The sequence below is a fragment of the Mytilus trossulus genome, chromosome 14, assembly GCF_036588685.1.
Source record: "Mytilus trossulus isolate FHL-02 chromosome 14, PNRI_Mtr1.1.1.hap1, whole genome shotgun sequence".
Classification (NCBI taxonomy): Eukaryota; Metazoa; Mollusca; class Bivalvia; order Mytilida; family Mytilidae; genus Mytilus; species Mytilus trossulus.
In genome coordinates, this window is record NC_086386.1 from 40,961,890 (window position 1) to 40,984,809 (window position 22,920).

At 32.0% G+C, this 22,920-nt stretch overlaps 1 protein-coding gene across 1 annotated transcript; it reads right to left on the bottom strand.

Moving 5' to 3' along the window:
- Positions 1-15,246: 15,246 nt before the first annotated feature.
- On the bottom strand, positions 15,247-22,344 carry LOC134696540 (synaptogenesis protein syg-2-like). The gene is made up of 7 exons (XM_063558387.1): positions 22,167-22,344; positions 21,368-21,527; positions 20,039-20,193; positions 19,035-19,322; positions 17,248-17,535; positions 16,279-16,560; positions 15,247-15,417 (listed from the first exon to the last, which is right to left on the bottom strand). Exons 2-7 carry the CDS (start codon positions 21,511-21,513, stop codon positions 15,350-15,352), a joined length of 1,227 nt encoding a protein of 408 aa, XP_063414457.1. The 5' UTR covers positions 21,514-21,527; positions 22,167-22,344; the 3' UTR covers positions 15,247-15,349.
- Positions 22,345-22,920: the final 576 nt, after the last annotated feature.

A 22,920-nucleotide genomic window follows, 5' to 3' on the forward strand; every position in this document is an offset into this window, starting at 1 on the left:
GTATCTATGAAACTAGAGCAAAAGTATAAAGGTTGCATTATTTCATGCATCAATTGTAAATAAAAATATCATGTGAGCGACACAGGCTTTACACGTCGTAGAAGCCCTTTAAAAGAGTAAATTGTTCTCCTCAAAATAGAGACTAAAGATACCAGTGGAACAGTCAAAACTCACAAATCGAAAATAAACTGATCACGCCATGGCTTAAAATAGAAAAGACAAACAGACAAACAATAGTACACATGACGCAACATATAAAACTAAATAATAAGCAACATGAACCCCAACAAAAGGCTGGGGTGATCTCAGGTGCTCCGGGAGGGTGGGCAGATATTGCTGTACATGTGGCACCCGCCTTGTTGCTCATTTTTTTTTTAACAAATCCGGTAATAGTCTAATTCAAAATAGATTTGAGACATGTAAAATAAATTTGTAATTTAGAATGTGCTTGTGTATAAATTTTGCTGTAAACAGCTCATACTAACTGTTTGTTTTGAAATATAAACATTACAAGCTCATGGTATTTTCATTTATAACAATGATTTACTTGTTAACCAATTGACAGTTGCAGTCTTGTGGTGTATTTTTATGTCTGGCCGTAATATATGTTGTTGCAGTCATTTTATAAGTTTTAGAGACTCAAATGGAAAATACAAGTCAACTTAACCTACTAGTATACTTTTAACTTTACCTTAACTCTAGATGTAAGGAATAACTGCATCAGATTTGCCTTTGGACAATTGGTGTCTCATAAATGATTTGTTATGCCAATTATTTTTTTAATCAAAACCCTTATTTTGCAAATTTTGACAGTCCAAAAACGATCCCAGAAAGGGAATTGATAGATTTGTTTCAAGATCTGTAAGCTTTAATATAATAAAAAATTCCGTATATGTTTGTAAGAACCGAGGTACAAAGTGCTTTGTTGATAAATCTTTTGGGATCTGAAATCTGTCAGTTGAGGTTACAACACATTTGTAGTATCAAAATTTACTGCATCAATGTAACTGCACCAGATGTTCATTTCGACAAATTTATGTCTTGTTAGAGATGTGCGGTGCAAACATTTTGAAAGTTCGAAACCATAATCCTATTGTATATATATTATTTGCATATCTTCATCAAAATGTTACGCTTTTGCATGTTCACACTATACTTCCTCTTAGTGAATGTGCAACAGCAAGTAATAAAACATCGACAAAAGGTCTAACCCGTAGTAAAATCAGTATGAATTGAAGTCCCCATAAATTATTTACATTCTAATAGAACAATACGCAATTCTTTTGAAAGCGCTATACGTGAATGCAATAGTTGCCGTTCCGGTAAATAAACGCACTATTACATTAACGTAGATTACAGGGCAATCTGAATTAGTACCATGCTCAAACTATTGATAATAACATATAAAATAAGAAAAGTTTTGATAAATTCAAATAAAAGTGTCCTCAAATGTGCCAAAAAAAAATTCATCATCTTTTGTTAACGTCAACTTGTTGTGATAATTTTAGGTTTCAGAATAGAGCATTGTCAGTTTAAAGAAACAAAATGATACATTCAGTATAAGTTGTATTTGAATAGTTATTGTTAAGGAAATGTAGCTTAAAAACGACTTTAATAGATTATGATTATCACTGTTCTTTAAAATACCAGTTGTCTGAATTTGAAAATCAAACGTCTTATACGCTCAGGTAGTTCACATCTAATATTTTATTGTTATATTTTTACCAAAGCACAAAACTGTCGGTAATTACATCAAAACTTACAAAACTGTTAAATAGACTGATTGATAACGTATCTATTAACTATACTGTTGTCAGATCATTAAAGATGGCATATTTTGGCTTTCATATTGATTTAATTATAGAGTCTACGCATCGGAAATAAACACATTTATTCTAAAAACATTTGTGAGCTTAATGCCGTTTATGTTCTTCTCGTGTATTTTATAATGGTATGGGAGGGATGTTACTTGATATTCAAATGATGAAGACATAATCTTGGAATCAGTTTAATTAAAGTATTTAACTGGCATTTCAGTAACTGGTAATAACCCTTTGATAATGTATGGATTATTGATAGTGTCATTGTGTTAAGTTTCTTTTGTTACCTTTTCTAACATCAGACTCGGTCTTATTTTAATCGTATTGCTGTGTTTTTCTCTCTCTAAAATTGCTAGAGGTAAAGTGGGAAGTTTAGATCTCAAAAACATGTTTAACCACAAAATACCATTATAAAACATTGTTAGACCGACACGATGTTTTAGGGTTTCAACAATCTTATCCCTTCTAATACAATATACAAAGTAAGAACGCTTCCGTTTTTGTATCTTCAACTAACTTATATGTTAATTACGTATAAGATCAAATACAAAGGTAACAAAGAAACAGGCCAGTTACAACCGTTGCCAGATAGTTTTTCTGCACGAGTAGTCAGGTCAAAGTCCGAGGCGCCAACCGAGGACCTTGACCTGACTACAAGTGCAGAAAAACTATTCGGCTGGTTGTTACCGGCCTGTTTCTTTTGTTACTTTTGTTTTTTATCTGACTTGTACGACGTTTCAAGAAAGTAATAATACATGTTGCAAGACTAAACATTTGAGAAACTTAGATAGCAATAAAGCAGTAAATGTAAGTTATAGTATAAACACTTTTTTTTTTCATTTCCCTTCAACCGAGATTTTTTTTCAAAAAAAATAAATCAGGAATCTAATAATTTGATAAAAAAAAGAACCATTTCAATTAAAAGATGAATGTTGTACACATTCTTTAAGACTTTTTAGAATGCAACTTCGTAAAAAAGTAATATAGAAATATTTTAATGGTAAGTATGATAACGTTTGTTTTTCTATGGATGAAACGGAAAGCGGGGAGAGGGGGGGGGGCTAATTTATTTTAAAATAAAAAGGCTGTGATCTTAATTTTTGATGAAAAAATGCAGGATGTGCCCAATCACCCCTTAAAAAAATCGTAAAAATCGCGCGTTTGTTGCCAAATACATGAATTTAACATTCAGTGATGGGGGTCACAGGGGTAGGAACAACCCTCTTTTTGATGATCAATACATTTAAATGGGGACATAAAGTTGGACCCCCCTCCCGTGTTTTGTCCTGGATTTGGACCTGGATCCGCCACTGATATAAATTTGATAAAAATATAAATGTATGAATTTCCTACTTCATTAGTGAATGGAATACTTATGAAAAATGTTTTTTTTCTATAAATTCAGGCATATACTTTATTTTTTTTTAAATTCATGCTCGTCTCTAGATCTGCATGTGTTGATCGGGATTAAACACGTTTTACATTAGTATGATCCAACCGCAGCTTACCGCCCACAATTGTTGACATAAGTTGAATGATTTTCTTCTAGATTTGCTGCTTATTTGGACGTGTATTACATAAACACTTTTTGTTTATAGGATCAATCGTGCATTTTTTAGTTGATAGGGATTTTATCTTTTGATAGGATTTGATTTTTATTTACTTATTTCCTATCTAATTTTATTGATATACAAATCAGTATCATCATTTCTTTACTTTCAGCATTGTCCAATATACTATTCATGTCCATATATTGAAGAAAACATTTATTGACCGAATATTTTTCCTCATAAAGGGGGCGGTATGTTCTTTTTTGCGTAAATTAATTGTTTACTTTTCAACGCCATCACCCAAATGTTTTGGTTTAAAATAGCACTATTTACGGTGTTCGGAAAATAAGGAATCATGTAAAACATTAATTTGTCAACTTGCTTGACCATAATATTTGTTTTCTCATAAAATTTGGGATCAAAACATCTTTTAGGAGAAAACCGTCCCCCCTTTTTTTTTAAAAGTTAAATGTCTAACCCCTTAGTGTACTGATATGAATAGTATTTTACTGGAAATGTCCGAAAAAAGATATTGATGCTAACGTAAACATTTTGTTCAATAAAAAGACAGAAAATAAGTCTGTGAACCAAAAAGTTTAAATCTAATTTAAAAAAGTTAAAGTGCCCATGAACTCACTAATCATGCACCGGAGTGATTATATTTGTAAAAAAGTGTCCGTGTAACAACTGAAAAGAGTCCGTGTATAATCGGAAAGAGTCCATGTAACACCCGTTAATGTACTGTTTTCTATAGCTCAGCGGGGAGTAAAGTCGTACAATTTTTATTGTAAGTTAGGTTGTGTGTGTTGTTTGGTCTTTTTATCTCAATGACTCTTACATAATATCTCTTGTATCTGTACTTTCCAAATAGATTGTCATGCGCAAACCGTTCTTAATAAACTCATCTTTATAGATACTAGGATTATACTTTTACATTTGCGCCAGACGCAGGTTTCGTCTACAAAAAACTCGTCAGTGACGCTCGAATTAAAACATGTGTTAAAGGCCAAAAAGAGTACCAAGTTGAAGAGCATAAGGGCCAAAGAAATCCTAAAAGTTTTGCCAAATATAGCTGAGGTAATCTATTCCTGAAGTAGAAAAGCCTTATTTTTTCAAAAGTTCTAAGTTTTGTTAACATTTAATTTATAATTATGAACATATCAAAGATAAATCCAGTCAACACAGAAGTGCTGAATACTGGGCTGGTGATACCATCGGGAAAATAAATCTCCACCAGCAGTACTGACGACCCAGTGGTTGCAAATAAACTCATCATAGATACCAGGATTATAATTTTATATTTACCGCAGACGCATGTTTCGTCTACAAATGATGCTCGAATCAAAACATGTTAAAAAGGCCAAATTTTATATTTTATATTTGTAAAGAAGCCAATAATGTGTTCAGTTCAATGTTGGAATATAACTTACTATTCCAAGTCGATGAGTAAATACCAAATACAATGTATAAATGAACTGTATAAAAATATATCGGATCTTTCTTTATTCGTTATAAAAAGTTCTAACCCCGTATTTACTTGAAAATGCAAGTTAGCTAACTTTACTAACGTTCTATACAATGAAAACCCCTCATTTCAGATAAAATACCGGGACATATAATATATTGACTTTGCATTATTTACTAAACGTTCCTTCTATGTAATTCATCAAAAATATATTAAAATGATAAGTTGACCTCTTTTAGGAGTAAACAATGAAACAACAGATCAATATGTGAAAGAGGAATCAAGCACTCTAGAGGAAACGACAGCTCACCAAACATATACTTCAAATGATGAGATAATAACCAGATCTGTAACTGAAGGCTATCAAGGTGAATTTACTGAAACAGAAGATATTTTTGACATGTTGAAATATGACGGCTCTTACGATTTTTTTCTATCTCTTTGTTTTCTCCCATTTGTTTCCCCTATGGTTACTAAATGTACTACAAAACCAACAATAAATCAAGCAATTTTACCAGGTTATTAAACGAAAATCTGAAAATTCTTCCTTTTGATCTATATCGATCTTGACGCCATTTTAGAATTGAGCTTAATTTATAACAACAATCATGTTCAGTTACCACAACCCGTATATTTTAACAGTAACTTCATCTAGCAAAAGATCAAAAGATGAGGCAGTTCGTAGTAACAAACATCATATAAGGGAATGTTGTTTTATTTTTATCTGTTTTATGTCTTATTTTGATAATTGATTGATTATTAGAGATTTACAGAAAAAAACCTTTCAATTGGTTAAAATATTTCTAGTCTCGATTTTTCTCGGTCTGTGTATCTTTAATTACACTACGCCATGTATTCATAGTTTTTGAACATTTTGAGAGGCTCCAAGCGATAATTTTGTGAATTTATCAGTAACTCTGAGGAATATCACTAATTTTACAATGACGAAGTCTGGATGGTAGACTGTGTGCTTGTTTGTTTCAAATCATAGGAATTAAACTTTTTTTTATGATATTAGTTGATGATATATAAAACATTGAAATTATCTCATTAAGGATTAAACAATGAAACAAATGATCAGTCTACAGAAGATGGATATAACACTGTAAAGCAAACGACAACTTTTCAAACGTATACCACGAATGAAGACACAAAAGCCAAATCTGCGACTGAAGGATATACAGGTAAATAACAGCGGGGAAAAACCATGCATGTGACAATCTGTACTCTCATTTTTTTACCTTCAGTCTACATTTCTTTGTTTACAATTAAAGTAAGCAACTTTTGCTTTGCATGTATAACCCGCCAAGATGTCCACACTCGGTTAAAATGTAAAGTCGGAAATAAATTCCAGATTAAAAGATTATTTTGGTATCTAAATGGAACTGTGATGAATTGCCAATAGTGATTCGACACACATACAAACTCGTGTGGGTATCTGTTAAACGTATGAAGTGGTGAGTTTGGTCGCTCTGACGTCCTCGGAGCTCCATTAAATATGGTTGTTGTACCACGACTCATGTATGACCTCAATATTATAGGAACATGTTTGAGCATTTTCTATCAATTGAGTTATGCAAACACTATACAATTTAGCAGCAGGGATTTATCTAATGTGAAATGGAACGTTGACAATTAGAAATGCGAAATAATCAAGTTTGTCGTATATTGTAGTTATCCATCTATGACAATCTGTGCCAATTTCAAGTACAAAATCCAAGTAAGGAACATCATAAGGGGGTATGTAACGAAACACTCAGTTTCTTATTTTTCTTCTTTGTTAGATTTGTAGCTGTTAAGTTTAAGTTGTTTGCATCTTTGCTAGACACGGCTTTTCTTACCCAAGATGGTATATAAATTGGCACACTGTTAAGAAACTGCTATTATGCTGACTCTGGAGGTCGACCTTCTGTTGACTTTTTGTTTTTCTTTAATATTTGGTAAATGTATCAATGACAAGTGTCCAAATAACTTACAAATATCATTATCTATCCATCGTTGACGTCTGAATGAGAGTCTGTGATTCATCGGTCATTTTCATAATACAAATAATTTCGTAATCAGATATTGGCTTATATTATGTAGTTAACTGCATGTGATATTTATAGATTATCGTTGATTATCTCAATGAGATTGATTTTCTCGCTTGAGCTGGAACAGCGAAAGTGAGAAAAGCAATCGAGTTGAGATGACCAATGATAATCTGTTTATCGCTTTTTTACCTATGACGAGGTTGTCAATTTCAACATGTTCAATGTCAATTTCGTTAGCAACGCCACGTGGTCTCCTTAGTTTCTAGCGATAATTTTTCCATCTCAAGCGAGAAGCATGATATGCAAATTATCACAAAAAAAGATCAAAGGAAAAATGCACAAAATAGCGATAAATCAATTTAAAAGGATTGGTCATTGGTATTATGTGCCAACTAGAACAGAGTTTGTCAAATATCTCACCTTTTTCCATAGAGAGAAAGACAATAAAATGTTAAAAAAAGAGGAAAGATATGATTTGGGATAAGATACCGGCACCATAATTGAGGAATGCTTCATTTATTAAAAAAACCTAGACATTTCCTTTATTCTGTAAGTCTATGATATAAACAAGAACTTATTTATCTCATTAAGGATTCATCAATAAAACAAAACAGCAGTCTACAGAAATTGATTTATACACTGCCAATGGAACAACAGTTCACCAAATAAATACTACAAATGAAAACACTACAGTCGAATATGTGACTGAAAACTATAGAAGTGACTTAAAAGGTATTTCAATCTTAGTCAGTTCTTTATTTTCATCTCAGTTATTTGTTTCTACACTTTTACCTCTTTTCTTACCTTTTTTTATTCAAACATAATTATTTATAGTGAATTGTGATTAAGTTATTACAACTTGAATTAATCCCTTGGCACTTTGCTGGTGCGAGTGATTCCTTGTAATGCATTAAGTTCATTTTTTTAAATTCTAATAGTGTGTCTTTTACGTGCAAGAGATATTGCTGTCTCTTAACACGGGTCAGCCTGTTATCGTCCCTTTCATGGTTCTAATGTTACCTTTTGTATTATAGGGAAAATGAATTATAAAAAATACCCAATTCCAAGATAAATCCTATTCTTAAAAGAGGGCAATCATTAATCTGACGAACTCAAACATGCGACTTGAAATTTGTCATATTCTCGTCCCGTGGACAAAGAAAATTGTATGTGAAACATTGTTCTATATCTAGCTAAACCTTCTATCATTATATAGGGTAAACAGACAGGATAACTATTAATACACACATGTTGACCAAAAAGTTGTAAAAAAAGAAAAGACATGAATTTTATGAATTATTATAAATGATTGGGCTAGATCATTGAATATGTTGAATGCAAGAAAACAAATATCTCTACAACATCACGAACTTTCCCAGTCCCCCCCCCCCCATTAACACATTCCCAAAATGAGATATATCAGATTAACTCAACAATTTAGACAGTTCATAAGCAAAATCAACACAAAAGAACGCACAACACTATCAGTACTCGGAAAATTGTCCACTCTGTAAAAACGCTTTGCTAGAATGCAAGCAGATTCATTTTTTTAGTCAGCAGTACATACAAGACAGAGCTGAATAAAGAAATTACAGTTTCTCTAAGTACTGAATCTAATGAAGAACCATCTACAGCTTACAGCCAATACGTCAACAATACAAGAAATGGCACCCTCTCGACTGGTAAGTTGATTTTGTATCCGCCTTTTTTTTATATTAAAGGACGCGATACTTTGACGTGTTGGTGCTGACATGCACGTTGGTTGCGTCAAAAATAGTTAAATATCTTTTGTGTATTAGACAAGGTTGTGCTTTCTACGTTTTTTTGTTTATCTGTTTTGTTTTTAGCAGTGTAAAGTATTTTTAACTGCGAGTGTTTATTGAACTGATCAGTAGTTTTTCCTTTCTGCTAACCCTGTACATATTCTATTGGAATGTATAAATACAAAAATCTCTTATATGGAATAGAACTATAAATTAAAGAGATCATGTTTTCTTTATGAATACAATGTATTAATGTTTAGCATTCATATTTTGTTTAGTAATAAAGGCTAATGATTCTAAGAGAGAGTTATAACTTACACGACAAAATGAAGTTACAACTGACAAGTCCTATCCATACAATAGCACACACAGGGATATTGGTAATTATTGTTGATTCTTTGAAAACCAGTTTTCGTGCAAATCTTAGGTATAGGTGAACCACGAATTAAAATTTTCAATTTAGAATATTTTTTTTTATAGACTTCGGTATATAAGACATCATTCGTAAATATATCTCAACATGCAGACTTCTTATACGTTCAGGTATTTCACATCCAATTTTTTTATGGAAATATTCTTTATAAAGCACAAAGGTGTCAGTATTCACCTCAGAAACTTACAAAACCTTTGAATAGACTTATTAAGAAGGGATATAATTACGATACTGTTGTCAAGTCATTAAAGATTGCATATTTTGGTGTTAATATTGAGTCACTGATAAGGTCTTTGCGTTGGAACTAAACACATTTATTCTAAAAACAGTTGTTGGCATGACACGGGTTATGTTCTTCTCATATATGTTATGATGGTATGATACTAAACCCCTAACGGGAAGGATTGTGCCTGATGTTCATATGATGAAATCATAATTTTTCAGTCAGTTTAATTGAAGTCTGGAGCTGGCATGTCAGTTAACTGCTACATGTAGTAGTCTGTTGTTATCTATGTATTATTGTCATTTTGTTTATTTTCTTTGGTTACATCTTCTGACATAAGACTCGGACTTCTCTTGAACTGAATTTTAATGTGCGTATTGTTATGCGTTTACTTTTCTACATTGGTTAGAGGTATAGGGGGAGGGTTGAGATCTCACAAACATGTTTAACCCCGCCGCATTTTTGCGCCTGTCCCAAGTCAGGAGCCTCTGGCCTTTGTTAGTCTTGTATTATTTTAATTTTAGTTTCTTGTGTACAATTTGGAAATTAGTATGGCGTTTATTATCACTGAACTAGTATATATTTGTTTAGGGGCCAGCTGAAGGACGCCTCCGGGTGCGGGAATTTCTCGCTACATTGAAGACCTGTTGGTGACCTTCTGCTGTTGTTTTTTTATTTGGTCGGGTTGTTGTCTCTCTGACACATTCCCCATTTCCATTCTCAATTTTATTGTTCATAAAATAAAAACATCTACTTAAATACCTTTTTTTCACAAATCAATTAAAATTTTATCCGTATAATATGTATAATATAAATTAATCTACGTATACAAAAATGGAACACGCAAGGGGAATATGTGAAAGAAACAACAACCCGACCATAGAGCACATTACAGCCGAGGGCAAACAATGGGTCTTGAACGGAGATCGACCACAGCTGGCCCCTAGATAAATACTGTAAAGTAAAATAAAATACTTAATTGCTCAATCTTTATTGTCAGTTCATTTTTGACTAATGAGTTCGAATGTCCCTTTGTTATGTTTTGCTTCTGTTGACTTCTAGTATAATATAAAGTTTCTCATCAAAGTCCACATTCGAAATTGAAAATAACCATAGTAAGGGGGGTAGGAGGGGTACTGATCCCGAAATCCCGAACTTAAAAACACGAAATCCCGAAATCCCGTTCTTAAAAAAACGAAATCCCGAGACCCGAAATTAAAAAAAATAATTCCCGGATCCCGAAAGGGTCAATTCCGAAATCCCGAGCTGAAGAACACCCGACCTCGGAGTCCCGATAAAGGACCTATTCCCCTCATAGTAAATACCACTTTTAGTTTACATTAAAGCGGAATAAACAATCGGATAAAATAGGTTCCATATTTCGAAAAAAAACCAACAGATATTGGAAACGTATTAAGGAAAACTCCGGATACATTATACCATATGACTGTTTTCTCCTTACAATGTGAAATGCCTTCACCTCTCATACATTAATGTTTCCAATATGGCATTGATATATTAAACTAACCGTTGTTAATTTCGAAATAATATCGTATTCATTAAAAGACAACTTTTTAAAGTATATAACGTCAAATACTTTATGATAGCGAAAAACAAAAATGGATTAAGCTGATTTGTTCATTATAAAAAATAAGTAAAAAATAATGTTCTTAACTCAATGTGAGGAGCGGTATGTAATCAATGTGTTTTCTCGTATTTTCAGATGATTCACATGGACTGACTAGGATACATGTATCGGCAATTATTATTGGAATTATCGGCATAACAGTTATTTGTATCGTTATATTCGTCGTCTTCAAATTAAAGAACAGACGAGCTTTAGCAAAGACAATCGATTATAGTTATGTTAATGCCGCATATCAACCAAGTGGAAGCCAGAATTGTGAAAACGAACCTTTATTCACAGAATAGTTGGTTTTGTCTCTAATGTAAAACTGTGGCGAACAAGTGAAGGAAAATTCAGAACATCTGCATTATATGTTTCCTTTTAATTTTTAATGTAATATGATGAAAAGTTTTATTTATTTGCTTCTTATCTACTGAAAATTAAAATATATTGAAATAAAGTAAATCATAGTTTTCTACTTTATCATGCCAGTAATATTTTGAAACAATTAATATTAAGGCATCAATATAGTTCCAATCGAATATACAAAATGTATTGACTTGTCAATGAAAGCAAATTAAAACACTATGACCGGCAGACTTTCCAACTTTTAAATGATTTGAATATCATATTAATTTATGTTTAATTGTTTTTTTTTGTTTTCATAACAAAAGTTCAAGATTTTAGACATTTTTAAATCACTTTTTACTAAGATTTTTTTTTTAAATAATCATGATCAACTTATTCATCAATATTCTTCAGGTTTTAAAAAAAGTTTGTGTCATCATATTCTAGCTGATGCGTTTAGACTTTACGCCAAACCTTTCACTTTTGACATTTGAAGGCAAGATACTTATATCCTCAAATATTTTTGTGTACACTGAGATATTCATTTTTACACATTTAGATATTCAATAAATTTAACATGATTCGGTAAAACATAAAAGTTAAAGAACTGCAGTTACGATTTCAGTATTGTGTCTAAATGATTTAAAAATGATGTAAAGTACCTACTAGTATATAAACACATGGATATCAACAAAGTCATCTTCATACCATAAAGAATACACCACGCTTGTCAACTTCTTTTTATTGTAAATGTTAATACAAAGTATATGTTAGGTAGAACTGTGACTTAAAAATCAATGACATTATCTCATTTCAATTCAAATCGTCTTTTTTCTTAACTCACTCCATGATCTTACCAGCCTGTTGCTATACTAGCAAGCGAATTGTGTGGTATCGCTCGGTTGAATATTCGAGAAGAATCAGTACTTTTATTTCACGAGCATATATGATATCAATATCAATGGCGTTTACATGTAATCTTAAAGTAATATAATTTGAATTTTGTCTAAGTTACACTAACGTTCTCTTAAGTAGTCAATTGATTTGGGATCCTCCGTAAAAATAAAATACTTGTAAAGAAGCACTCAACTTGAAACACTTAATTTGAAGTACAAATAAGATCATCGGAACTGATTGTCTATAAGACAATTATATGTAACCAAATTAAGTAAAGTGCAATGAAAAATCGGCACATGCTATAATTTGATGAACTGACATATTGTCCGTTTGAAAGTCCACGGTAAAATACAATAAACATTAACTATACCCAAACGGAAACAGTTAAATAACAATTTCAACAATATTTGAAACATGAAACTCTTATGTTTTATTGTTTATTCGACAATGAATTTAAAATCTTACAAGTATCATTGATTGACCATTGACAAGCTATTTGCAACTTGAGACTCAATGATTCAACGTTGATCCCTGACTGCGATGCTGTTTGACTGCGATGCTGTTTGGAATTTAATGTTCGAGGTATAAAATGTATTCTGCATTTTTATGATTGTAGAAAAGCGAATTGCGTACAAGGTTGGTTTATTGATGACTGCCTGATAAAAGTTTAGTTCAAATATTCTATGAATAATATACACGAAATAAATAATTAACAGAGCTATGTGTACGTACTGCCAAACGGTCAATCAGTTTGAAGACTGGTTATTTGAACTGCCTATACAGCATAGTAAAACCTAGCATGGCTTCACTATCAGAAGGTAGAATTTTGTGGATATCCATTTTTCAAATTCCAGTTAAAGCCCGTTTTTCATTTAACCACTAACATATATAAATATATATAAACTATATGAATATAAAGAAAACAGCATTCATGCCTCCGCAATACTTTTTTACACTTTCATCAGATACACTAAATCGGACCATTAACACATTTTGAGACGTTCAGATTTTATGCCAATGTCATACAAGAAGCAAGTTTAGTTAGCTATAAATCAGGTTTCCATCAACATTTTTTGCAGAAGGAATTGTCTACGCCAAGTATGCCATATGTATGACAATTATTTCCGTTCGTTTGTTGTGCTTGTACTTTTGAATTTTCCATTTGATAAAACGACTTTCCATTCTGAATTGTTCTCGCATTTGGTATTTTTTATATTTTTTTTTTACAAGACGTCTGCACTCACTGTACCTATTTTGACAATTGATTAATCCGATATCTCTTTAACTCCCTTATATATAAAATGTAAACGTTTCAAATTTTTAATTAGCTGACAAGGACAATATAACGAATGTTCAATACCCCTCCCCCTTTTTTATAGGTGAGCGATTGTCTTGCTGTGTTGAAGGCGCATAAGCGGCTTTGTTTTGTTTCTCTTTGGTTGTCTGTTTTTAAAGTATTTAAATTAAATTGATTAGGGACTTTCCGATTGAATTTTCCCCGGAGTGCAGTACTTTTGTGATTACTCTTTAAAGATCAGAAAGAAAGAAAAACTAACGTGCTATAGAGACCCTATAGTTGAAAACACATGTTGACACTTTAGGCAGCAACCATTTTATTTTCGGGGGGTTGGGGGGGGGGGGGGGGGGGGTGGGGGTATGGATTTTTTCTTGACAATCTTTTTTTTCGCTTTCGGCGAAAGACAATCTATTTTTTTGCGACAAGTCGAAAAAAAAAATTTCTTTCAATCTCAGCATAACATATATAGTGGCAGCTTAGGGTGAAACAAACATTTTTTTTCTCAGTGTCAAAAACAAACTTAAAATCAAATGGTTGCTGCCTTAATAGATGTACTGTTTCGTTGTGTTATTGCGTTGTGTCTCATTCCTACCCTTTCTCAAATAATGGAAGTTTTAACAGTTAAGACAATATCTCTTAAAGGGTGAAACTAGAAGTTTTCCTGTCATGTCGTGTCACTAAATGTAAAACAGATATATTTGATCAGGATATGTTTATATCGATTTTAACTGTACATAGTATGTTTAGACATAGAGACATACATTATAAACCAGTTTACGGATTAGAGTAAGCCATTATTTTTCTATAAAAGTCACTTTTATTTTATATCCATATAATACTAGAGTAGTGTTTCTGTTACTAGGACACTTTCACACACTTTCATATTCTGGCATAGATGTACATGCAGAAGTAAAGAAAGGAGTGAATTTTATTACATTGAAAACAGGAAATCTAAAATCATTTATTATAATTGTCACATCATATCTTTGAGTAGAATGCCTGAGTGTTTCAATCGCTTAGTAGTTAAATCGGGACAAGCATCCACTTGAATAATGTGTGTGTTTTTTACATTTCAATATACATGTTTTTGCAGATATGTAAAAAAAATACAATTTTCAAATCAAGATACATGAGCTTGTTTTTTAAGTTTTCTATCAAGTCTGTTTACAATGAGCACATATCAGAATGTACCTAATCACAATTAGTACCAAATTACTACACTCGATGGTTGAATAATTTGTCTGTTAATTGTCCTCTAGATACATTTTGGTTAGTTACATCTTATGTTTGTAGTGTTAATGGCATATACAATACATAACCTTTTTTTATGTATGTTAAAATATCAATTCACCATATTTAACTAATATGTTATCAATTGCGTCGTTTAAAAGATATAATTTGAATCTTCTATATATCTTATGAAATAATGTTTTAATTTTGCCTTCTTATCTAACCTTAGATTAAAGTCCTATTTATTATACTGCCATCACTTGATGTTTGTCAAATATTCCTCTCCTCTAAAACCGCTAGGTTAATATAAACCAAGCTTAGATAAATCATCCTTAGGGTATCCTGTTCTAAAACTGGTTACGCCTATTCCAGCAATAACCAAGCAAAAAATGGTCATGTTTAGTGTAGTATATCTTATTCATTTAAATATAGAGTGGATTGTTAACGATGCACTAAACACGTGGCCTTCCTTTTTTGATTTGTGTGTGCAGGTTTGAACTAAATGCAAGAAGTGTGAACTCTACCCTTAATACATTAACCAAAAGTAACACATGTTACTGATGATATTTTATTTAAAAAATATACGACCAGATGAATATACGCTTTAACATGACACAGTATGTCTCAACTGTTCTTCTATATTTTAACACATATTTGAAGAGATTATGTATTTGACCAGAGTTCACTTGTATTTCCTGTTATCATTTCCTTTGTTGTGCTTGTTGGAAGACCTGAAAGAACAGTAGGTAAAATGGATTATAATTTTTTTTTAACATTCGAATTGTCACAGATAAAGAAAGTGATGGCTTTACTATAAGCATGTTACAGCCGGAATTAGTGGAAATGTTTCCTCGATTGAAATTTTTGTTGTTTGTTAGTCATTTTAATCGAACTGTTTTCATTTAGGAAAGTTAAATACATCATGTAAAATACAATTTCTAAATTCAATAAAATGGTTAATATGTCTTTATTTTTATAAGATATTTGAAGAACTTGTCGTTTTTAACCGGCAGATAACAATTTAGCGTGTTGATAGGATATTTAAGTGAGTGAATAAAACAGACGTTTGAGCTTGTGCATCGTTGGAAATATAACGGAATTTGATAAGACTGTCGTACAAGTGAGAGGTTTAGCGCGCTATAAAACCAGGTTTAATCCTTCATTTTATACATTTGAAGTACCAAGTCAGGAATATGACAGGTGTTGTCCATTCGTTTTGTATGTGTTTTGTCATTTGATTTTGCCATAACGCAGACAAAACACATCAAAATGTGATGTTAAGCTTTTCGTAGGATATAAAAGGTAGTTTCTGGATATGATGCACAATAACTGTACTAGATCTATTTAATGTTCTAACCATAGTTTTTGAAACATTTGCGTTCGAAACCATAAGTGACGGATGGACGGACAATGATGTGAGTGGAAAATATTGCACTCCCGAATCCTCGATGCATGACCCTAATAAGTTCAACCGTTTAAAAACGAAGATCTTGAAATGCTTACTTAATATATATCAACATGCCTTAATAATCATGTTCATTATAAGGTAATAAGCATGCAAGGTAAGTGAACTAGTGTTTACAATTACTTACTCGTTACACGTAAGACTAATAATTGATGAACTTCTTTGAAATTTGTTCCAGGCTGGCTAACAACACAAGTACACTGCTGAGCATGATGAGCTGAGGTCGGAATAAATGACATTAGTGCTAATACGGCTTCTAATGATCTAATTTCATAAGATTTTTGAAACTTTCCATCACAAATCCATTTTGCAACAGGCTCTGGATTTCCGCCGGTTACGCGACAAATCAAATAAGATCGAATTCCCACAATTAGATTTGTAGAGGATACTTCCACCTCGTTTACTGAATCTGAAATAGATTTAAAAATGGATCTATAAAAGATGTAGAAACTTAAACTTATTCGATCGAATACCAATTGAAGTTATAAATTACAATACAAAGATGTGGAAGGATTACAAATGAGACATCAAAGTTCAAATGACGTAATTATGTATAAACAATTATTATTATTAATCAAAGGGAGTGTCACTTACCGTTTTATACCATATTAAGTTTTAAAGAAGCTCCGACGCAACAACAAAAAAAACGATATGCTGAGAAAAGCGTACAGATATTTTCTATACTAGTCTAACGAATCTTAATCTTTCCAGAAAACAATGTCTAGAAACGTTAATAAGGTGAGTATATACCTGCTGAAACCACAAATACCAGCGAAAAATCTGTAAGCGGCACAAAGGGAAAGAAGCGGACAAAAAAATTGTAACTAAAATATGTGTATTGATAGAAACTACCATAAATCCATCTCCAATGATCCGGTATGGTTTGAAACCAATATATCAGGAGTAGAAAAATAAACCTGACTTCTACAGCTTGCATTAGTTTTTCACAAAAGTATTGAATACGAAAACTTTCACTGCCGCTGATCATTGTACAATTAGAAACCAAAAACCCAACATCTGTATCTGAACATTTAAATGAAGTTGTAAATATACCCGATATGTTTTTATAGGTACCCAAAACATTGGAGGAACTCACATAAAACACGTAATACTGTGGGTTCAGATATGTCTTCAAACGTTGTGTTGAATTGCCTCCCAATACAAGTGCAAGTTTTATTATGGTAATCAACAGTTGGTGTCAAAAACAAGGTCGAAGAAGATGAATTATGTGTGACAACCGATGTAACATTATCATATGGTATTCCACTGCATGTCCACCAAATGTCAGGCAAGGGATTGCCGTCAGAAACCTCACATGTCAATATGCTAGATTGGTGTTCAGTAAGAAGTGGAGCAGTTACATTTAAACCATCTCTGACAGGATCTAAAAAAATAAAGTTATTTTTTCATTTAATATTTAATCTAAAATGTATTTTCTATCAAGTTATTTTATTCAACAAAGATCGATACACCATTTACTGAATTTGTCAAAAGTAAGCATGTCTCGAGTCGTTGACAAGGTTAATGCAATCACCAAAAATTGGCTGGTATCATCCAATGCTTATTATATTAACACGATTTAATTGTTTCCTTGGTTTATACCAATTAAGGTGTATATTCATATGTTTGCTTTGAACAAACTAAATGTTAATCAGCAAGAAAAGGCAAACAAATATTGTTTATGAATTGTCGAGGTTTTTTTTTAAACGAAAGGGTGTTTTTCTGTTACAATTTTATGACATATATGGCTCAAAAACATCATCGAGTTTGACAGACCATTGATAATCTATTGGTCACTATGTTTTCCTATGACGTCGTTAATGATTAAAGTAATAACGACACGTGTGCCCTTAGTTTCTAACAATAATTTCTATTTCAAGCGAGAAGCATGATACAAAAAATTATCCCCTCAAAAATCAAAGCAAAATGTTCAAAATAGCTATACAGTAGTTCATAGTAGGTTTTAAAGCTTGGCCTCAACTACGTTGTCGGCATCATAGCATACATGTTTTTTGTTTATGTTTACTATGTTTTTAATTTTGGAGGGAAATAGAAACAGTTATCAATAATTCTTTGAAATTTCTTGTCTGCCTTCCACAAAATAGTCGGTCTTCTTTTTAGTTTCGGGTCCTAAACTATATTAAACCATCCCTATCCCCAACACTTATCATTAACCTTTAATCTTAACCTAGCTTAGAAAACATGTAATCTGAAAACCTAATCATAAATATACCTGAACCAAAATTATAGGGACATATTATGAAAAAGAAGGCTGAATATTGAATTATATTTTTTGTTACAATATTGGATTTTTTTATTCCCCTATGACAACCAATCAGATTTTGTGTAGATTAAAAGCAAGTAAATGTTTTCCGATAACTTGTTAATGCATTTGTCCTCTAAGTTATAACTTTCAAGTAATGATCGTACTATTTGACAGCTGGTCACCACTTTGAAATTCATGATTTAAATAAATAAATGGTATATTGGGTAGATAATTTTGACGATGTATCATTAAACCTATTCACATGGTTGAAAAAGACATTTGAATAAAAGTAAAAGTTTATAAAAATTAAAACTATTTTAAATAAAAAAATGAACGTATAAAATAATTAGTAAGAATTCATTCACACGGCTATCATTAGCAAGTTTCTGTTATGTTTTTTTTATCAATCAGCAAGTACTGTTTGCTATGAAAGGAATGATATAATATGTGTGAAAATAAGTTTTTTTTCATATTTGATACTAATAAGAGTATTGAATGCCGTACATTGACATATAATGGTTTACTTTTATATTTTTTTATTTGGATGGAGAGTTGTTTCATTGGCACTCACGCCACACCTTCCTATATCTACATTTATATTTTATAAATACACTTACAATATATTACAAGTTTTTCTGCTTTTTGAATTTCCGGAAATGTAGTTTCTGTGTGATGAACAAAACACGTACATGTGGCGGCATTACATCTCCGCGAAGGAATTATTTCTAAAACTGACTTGATCTGGTTCTCAGATTGGATAACATATGTTCGGTTATTATCATTACAACAGTTCCACCAAATATTAGGAGATGGGCTTCCGCCGGTGGCAGTGCATGTCAAGTTCACAGGTTCGTTAACTATCAAAGGAGATGGAACTTCTAACGTCACCGAAGGAAGCGTTGGATCTATGATCAAAAGAAAAAAATCATTTAATATTAAAGTGATTATTAGTTAATTTATTCCTTTTCGAGATAAATTCTTCTATTTAATCTTTATGAAAATGAACATCAAATAATTTTTGTTGAAGATTTATTTGATACTACTAATAATAAAAGAAAATATTAATAATGTCTAACAATCAACTGTCAGTGTTTGCATGACAGAAGCATTACTAAACATAATTTGCTTTCTAATAATTTTGTAAAGGACTTGCTGTTTTATATGACATGCTTGTCATTGCGCAATGTCCAGGCGAGCATTTGTTGATGTTAGATACAGAAAATATGTCTACATGTTTTTAGATAAAAATATAAGCATAAATTAAGTGGCGTTAAATGGTGCCAGATATTCTTCCTTGAATTCCTGTTCAGCTTATGTACATTGACGTGAAAGCGAATAACTATTTGTGTAGTAGAAGATTTACCCGTTGTCAATTTGTAGTCGTCCGGGTAGCTATAAAAAATGTGATTTATATTATACGATATATAATCCTAAGGGATGTTTGATGTTTTAAAATATGATCTTCTCTGGAATGTTCATTTCAGATTGGAAATTTTGACTATGAGGAATGAAAAAATAAACGCACAACACATTGACCGGAACGAGGACTCAACATCCGTTCACTCTGTTTATATATTCAATCTGATTAATTATTTTATCAAAAGATGTAAAACACATATACCACAGACAACCGCTACTTTAAAATCACTTGGACATTTTATGGAGTAGCGAGGACAGTTTATTAGCTTTGCTTCACTACCATTACAATGGAACGCCTCCTGGTATATGTATTCTGTTGATGAGCTGTACTGGGTTCCTGATACTACTATAACATTTCTAAAACATATCATGTAAACTATGCATAGCTCGAAAATTGTTTTTGTTAAGTATTACCTGATAAATTACTTAAAATCTTAACTCAAATGTTTCACATTTAGAAGTATGTTGGAAACTGCGGAATTCTAATTAAAACAGAAAATCACGTTATTTTTTTCTTATATGATGCGTGAACTTTAATTTGGCTATACTTTTTGGACCTTTTGTATTATAGCTCTTTCATCTTTTATATAAGCTTTGGATTTCAAATATTTTGGCCACGAGCATCACTGAAGAGACATGTATTGTCGAAATGCGCATCTGGTGCAAGAAAATTGGTACCGTTAATTTTATTAATAAATATGATGATAAAAAAAGGTTGACTATACACAGGCAAAACTTACTCATGTGAATTTTACATGAATATCACATGAAATTCATGTGAAAATTTCGCGTGAGATCCACCTGAAACGAGCGCTTTTACATGAAATTCACGTGAAAATTTCGCGTGAGATCCACCTGAAACGAGCGCTTTTACATGAAATTCATGTGAAAATTTCGCGTGAGATCCACCTGAAACGAGCGCTTTTACATGAAATTCACGTGAAAGTTTTCATGTAAATTTTATGTGAATCGAGATGAAACTTTACAAATAAAAATGGTACTTTGCATGATTCTAATTAAATTTGAAAAAAAATTATGTTATTTTCCCGTGAAATTGACGTAGGATTGACATGAGATTCGTGTGAAACTCACATAAACTGATTTCATGTGAGTTTCACGTATAAGCTCGGCCATGGTGAAATATCTCATTAGATTCATATAAATTCACGTGAAACTTGTCTGAGTGAACTTTGCCCGTGTAACTTACAGTAACTGGTATTTTTATGCCCTTCGATGAACTGACAGCTAAATGATTGCTTTATATAGTAAACACAAGTCCCTTATTTAAAACCACAAAACAAATTTCAAAACGGCTATTCCATAATCAAAAGGCAAAATGAAACGAATGTTTAACAACTGTCATATTCCTGACTTGGAATATGCATTCTCTTATGTAGAAAATGGTAACTTAAACCTGGTTTTATAGCTAGGTTAACCGCTTGCTTGTATACACATGGAAACACAAGGTAATCCCAATTGCTAAGTGAAAGAAATTTAAGTATTAGAAAAGTTAAGTTCAGCAAGAACCTACCTGCAATCATTCATTAATTCTCGACAAAAGACAAAGGCATCGTCACGCTCAAATCCCAAACTGCATATGTTTGTTCTTTGTTTCCCCAACAAAATCTGAGCTATACCTTCATTTTCGTTGTTTCCACCTTCCAATGTGAGAGCCATTTCATCTGGCAAGCCTACGATACATTTACTGATTGAAATGTTATTCTAAGAAATATCGTTAGCGTTTTTATGATATTGTTCTTATTTTGTGATTGACAAAGATGTAGAATTAAGCGTCTTTAGTTCGGTTGCATTTGACGGTTTATATAATTATCGATATACAAATATCTCTTTTGGTTGTATTAAACTGTGTTGTTGTCTAAAATAATAGCAATTCCTTATCATTCTCACTTTGTATGAAGTTTCATGAAAAGTTAGAAATTTGAAATGTTAACAATGGTCACAACATAGGATTGTAAAGTATTTAACATCAGTCATAAGTCTTACTAATTAAGCAATAAAAAAAATAAAAATAAAAAAATAATGTGCCATCCGTTTCTTTTCTTGGAGGCCTGAATAATTATGACAAGACATCTATTCGAGTGTACCTAGATTCGTATAATATCAAAGTTTTGTCTTCGTAAAAGGAAACTTTGGTAACATATTGATATCAATTAAAAAATCTAGAATAGATAATACATTATAAGAACATTCCAAACAGAGGTACTGTGTGTGAACCAACTATATTTACAAAGTGGGATCTATAGAGTATGAAATTTTCAAGACGATCTATGTCTAGACATAAGTTTTTATTGATTTAGAATAATACTTACATTGAATCCCAACGTCTTCTCTGTGTTTCTGGTCACAATTATGAGAATTCCAGGACGTATGCTTGCAACTTAATATATTTGCCTCCCTTCCAGTACAGTCAATATCGTCCAATAGATAATTTGAACCTTCAGTCCAATCTTTAAACTCATAGGAAAAACGTCCATTCCAGAAATGTTTTAAATAAGAAATAAATCATGGGTCCTTGAAATTATACTGATTTTACCACGGGTTTGTCCTTTATGCTAAATATTTTACCATGAGTGACAGCGAGGGGTAAAATATCGGCATAAATTCAAACCCGTTGTAAAATCAATATAAATTCAAGGCCCCCCTGAATTATTTCTATTCTTATAGGACAAATATGGCAATTCTTTTGAATCGAAGCGCTCTAGGTGAAGGCAAATATTTGTCATTCCCATAAATAAACGCACTATTAAACTGACGAGAAAGAACAAAGCAAACTGAATAAGGAAAGCATTCGACGTTTGAGTACAATCGGAACAGCCCAAACAATATATTAATAATTTACCACGGGTGTGTTCTCAAAGCGTTTGAAGTTAACGTCATGTTATAATATCAGTTAGAAGTATGAAATAAATTTCAACACATAAAAGACGGAACATTTTGTCGTTAATGACACCATTAAATACGGGATATACTCCGATTTCAACTCGTTCAAATCAATTAAATAGATGCCACTAGCTAAACAGGAGTGATCACCTTCACATTCTTAAATTGATTAGTTGAAACACA

What these genes read in the sequence shown, in the direction of transcription:
- LOC134696540 (XM_063558387.1), bottom strand. Translation starts at nt 21,513, where the DNA reads ATGGCTCTCACATTGGAAGGTGGAAACAACGAAAATGAAGGTATAGCT. An exon ending in GAATTAATGAATGATTGCAG is followed by an intron (nt 20,194 to 21,367) that starts GTAGGTTCTTGC and finishes GATATGTTTTAG; the next exon opens with AAATGTTATAGTAGTATCAG. An exon ending in TAAAGTAGCGGTTGTCTGTG is followed by an intron (nt 19,323 to 20,038) that starts GTATATGTGTTT and finishes TTTTGATCATAG; the next exon opens with ATCCAACGCTTCCTTCGGTG.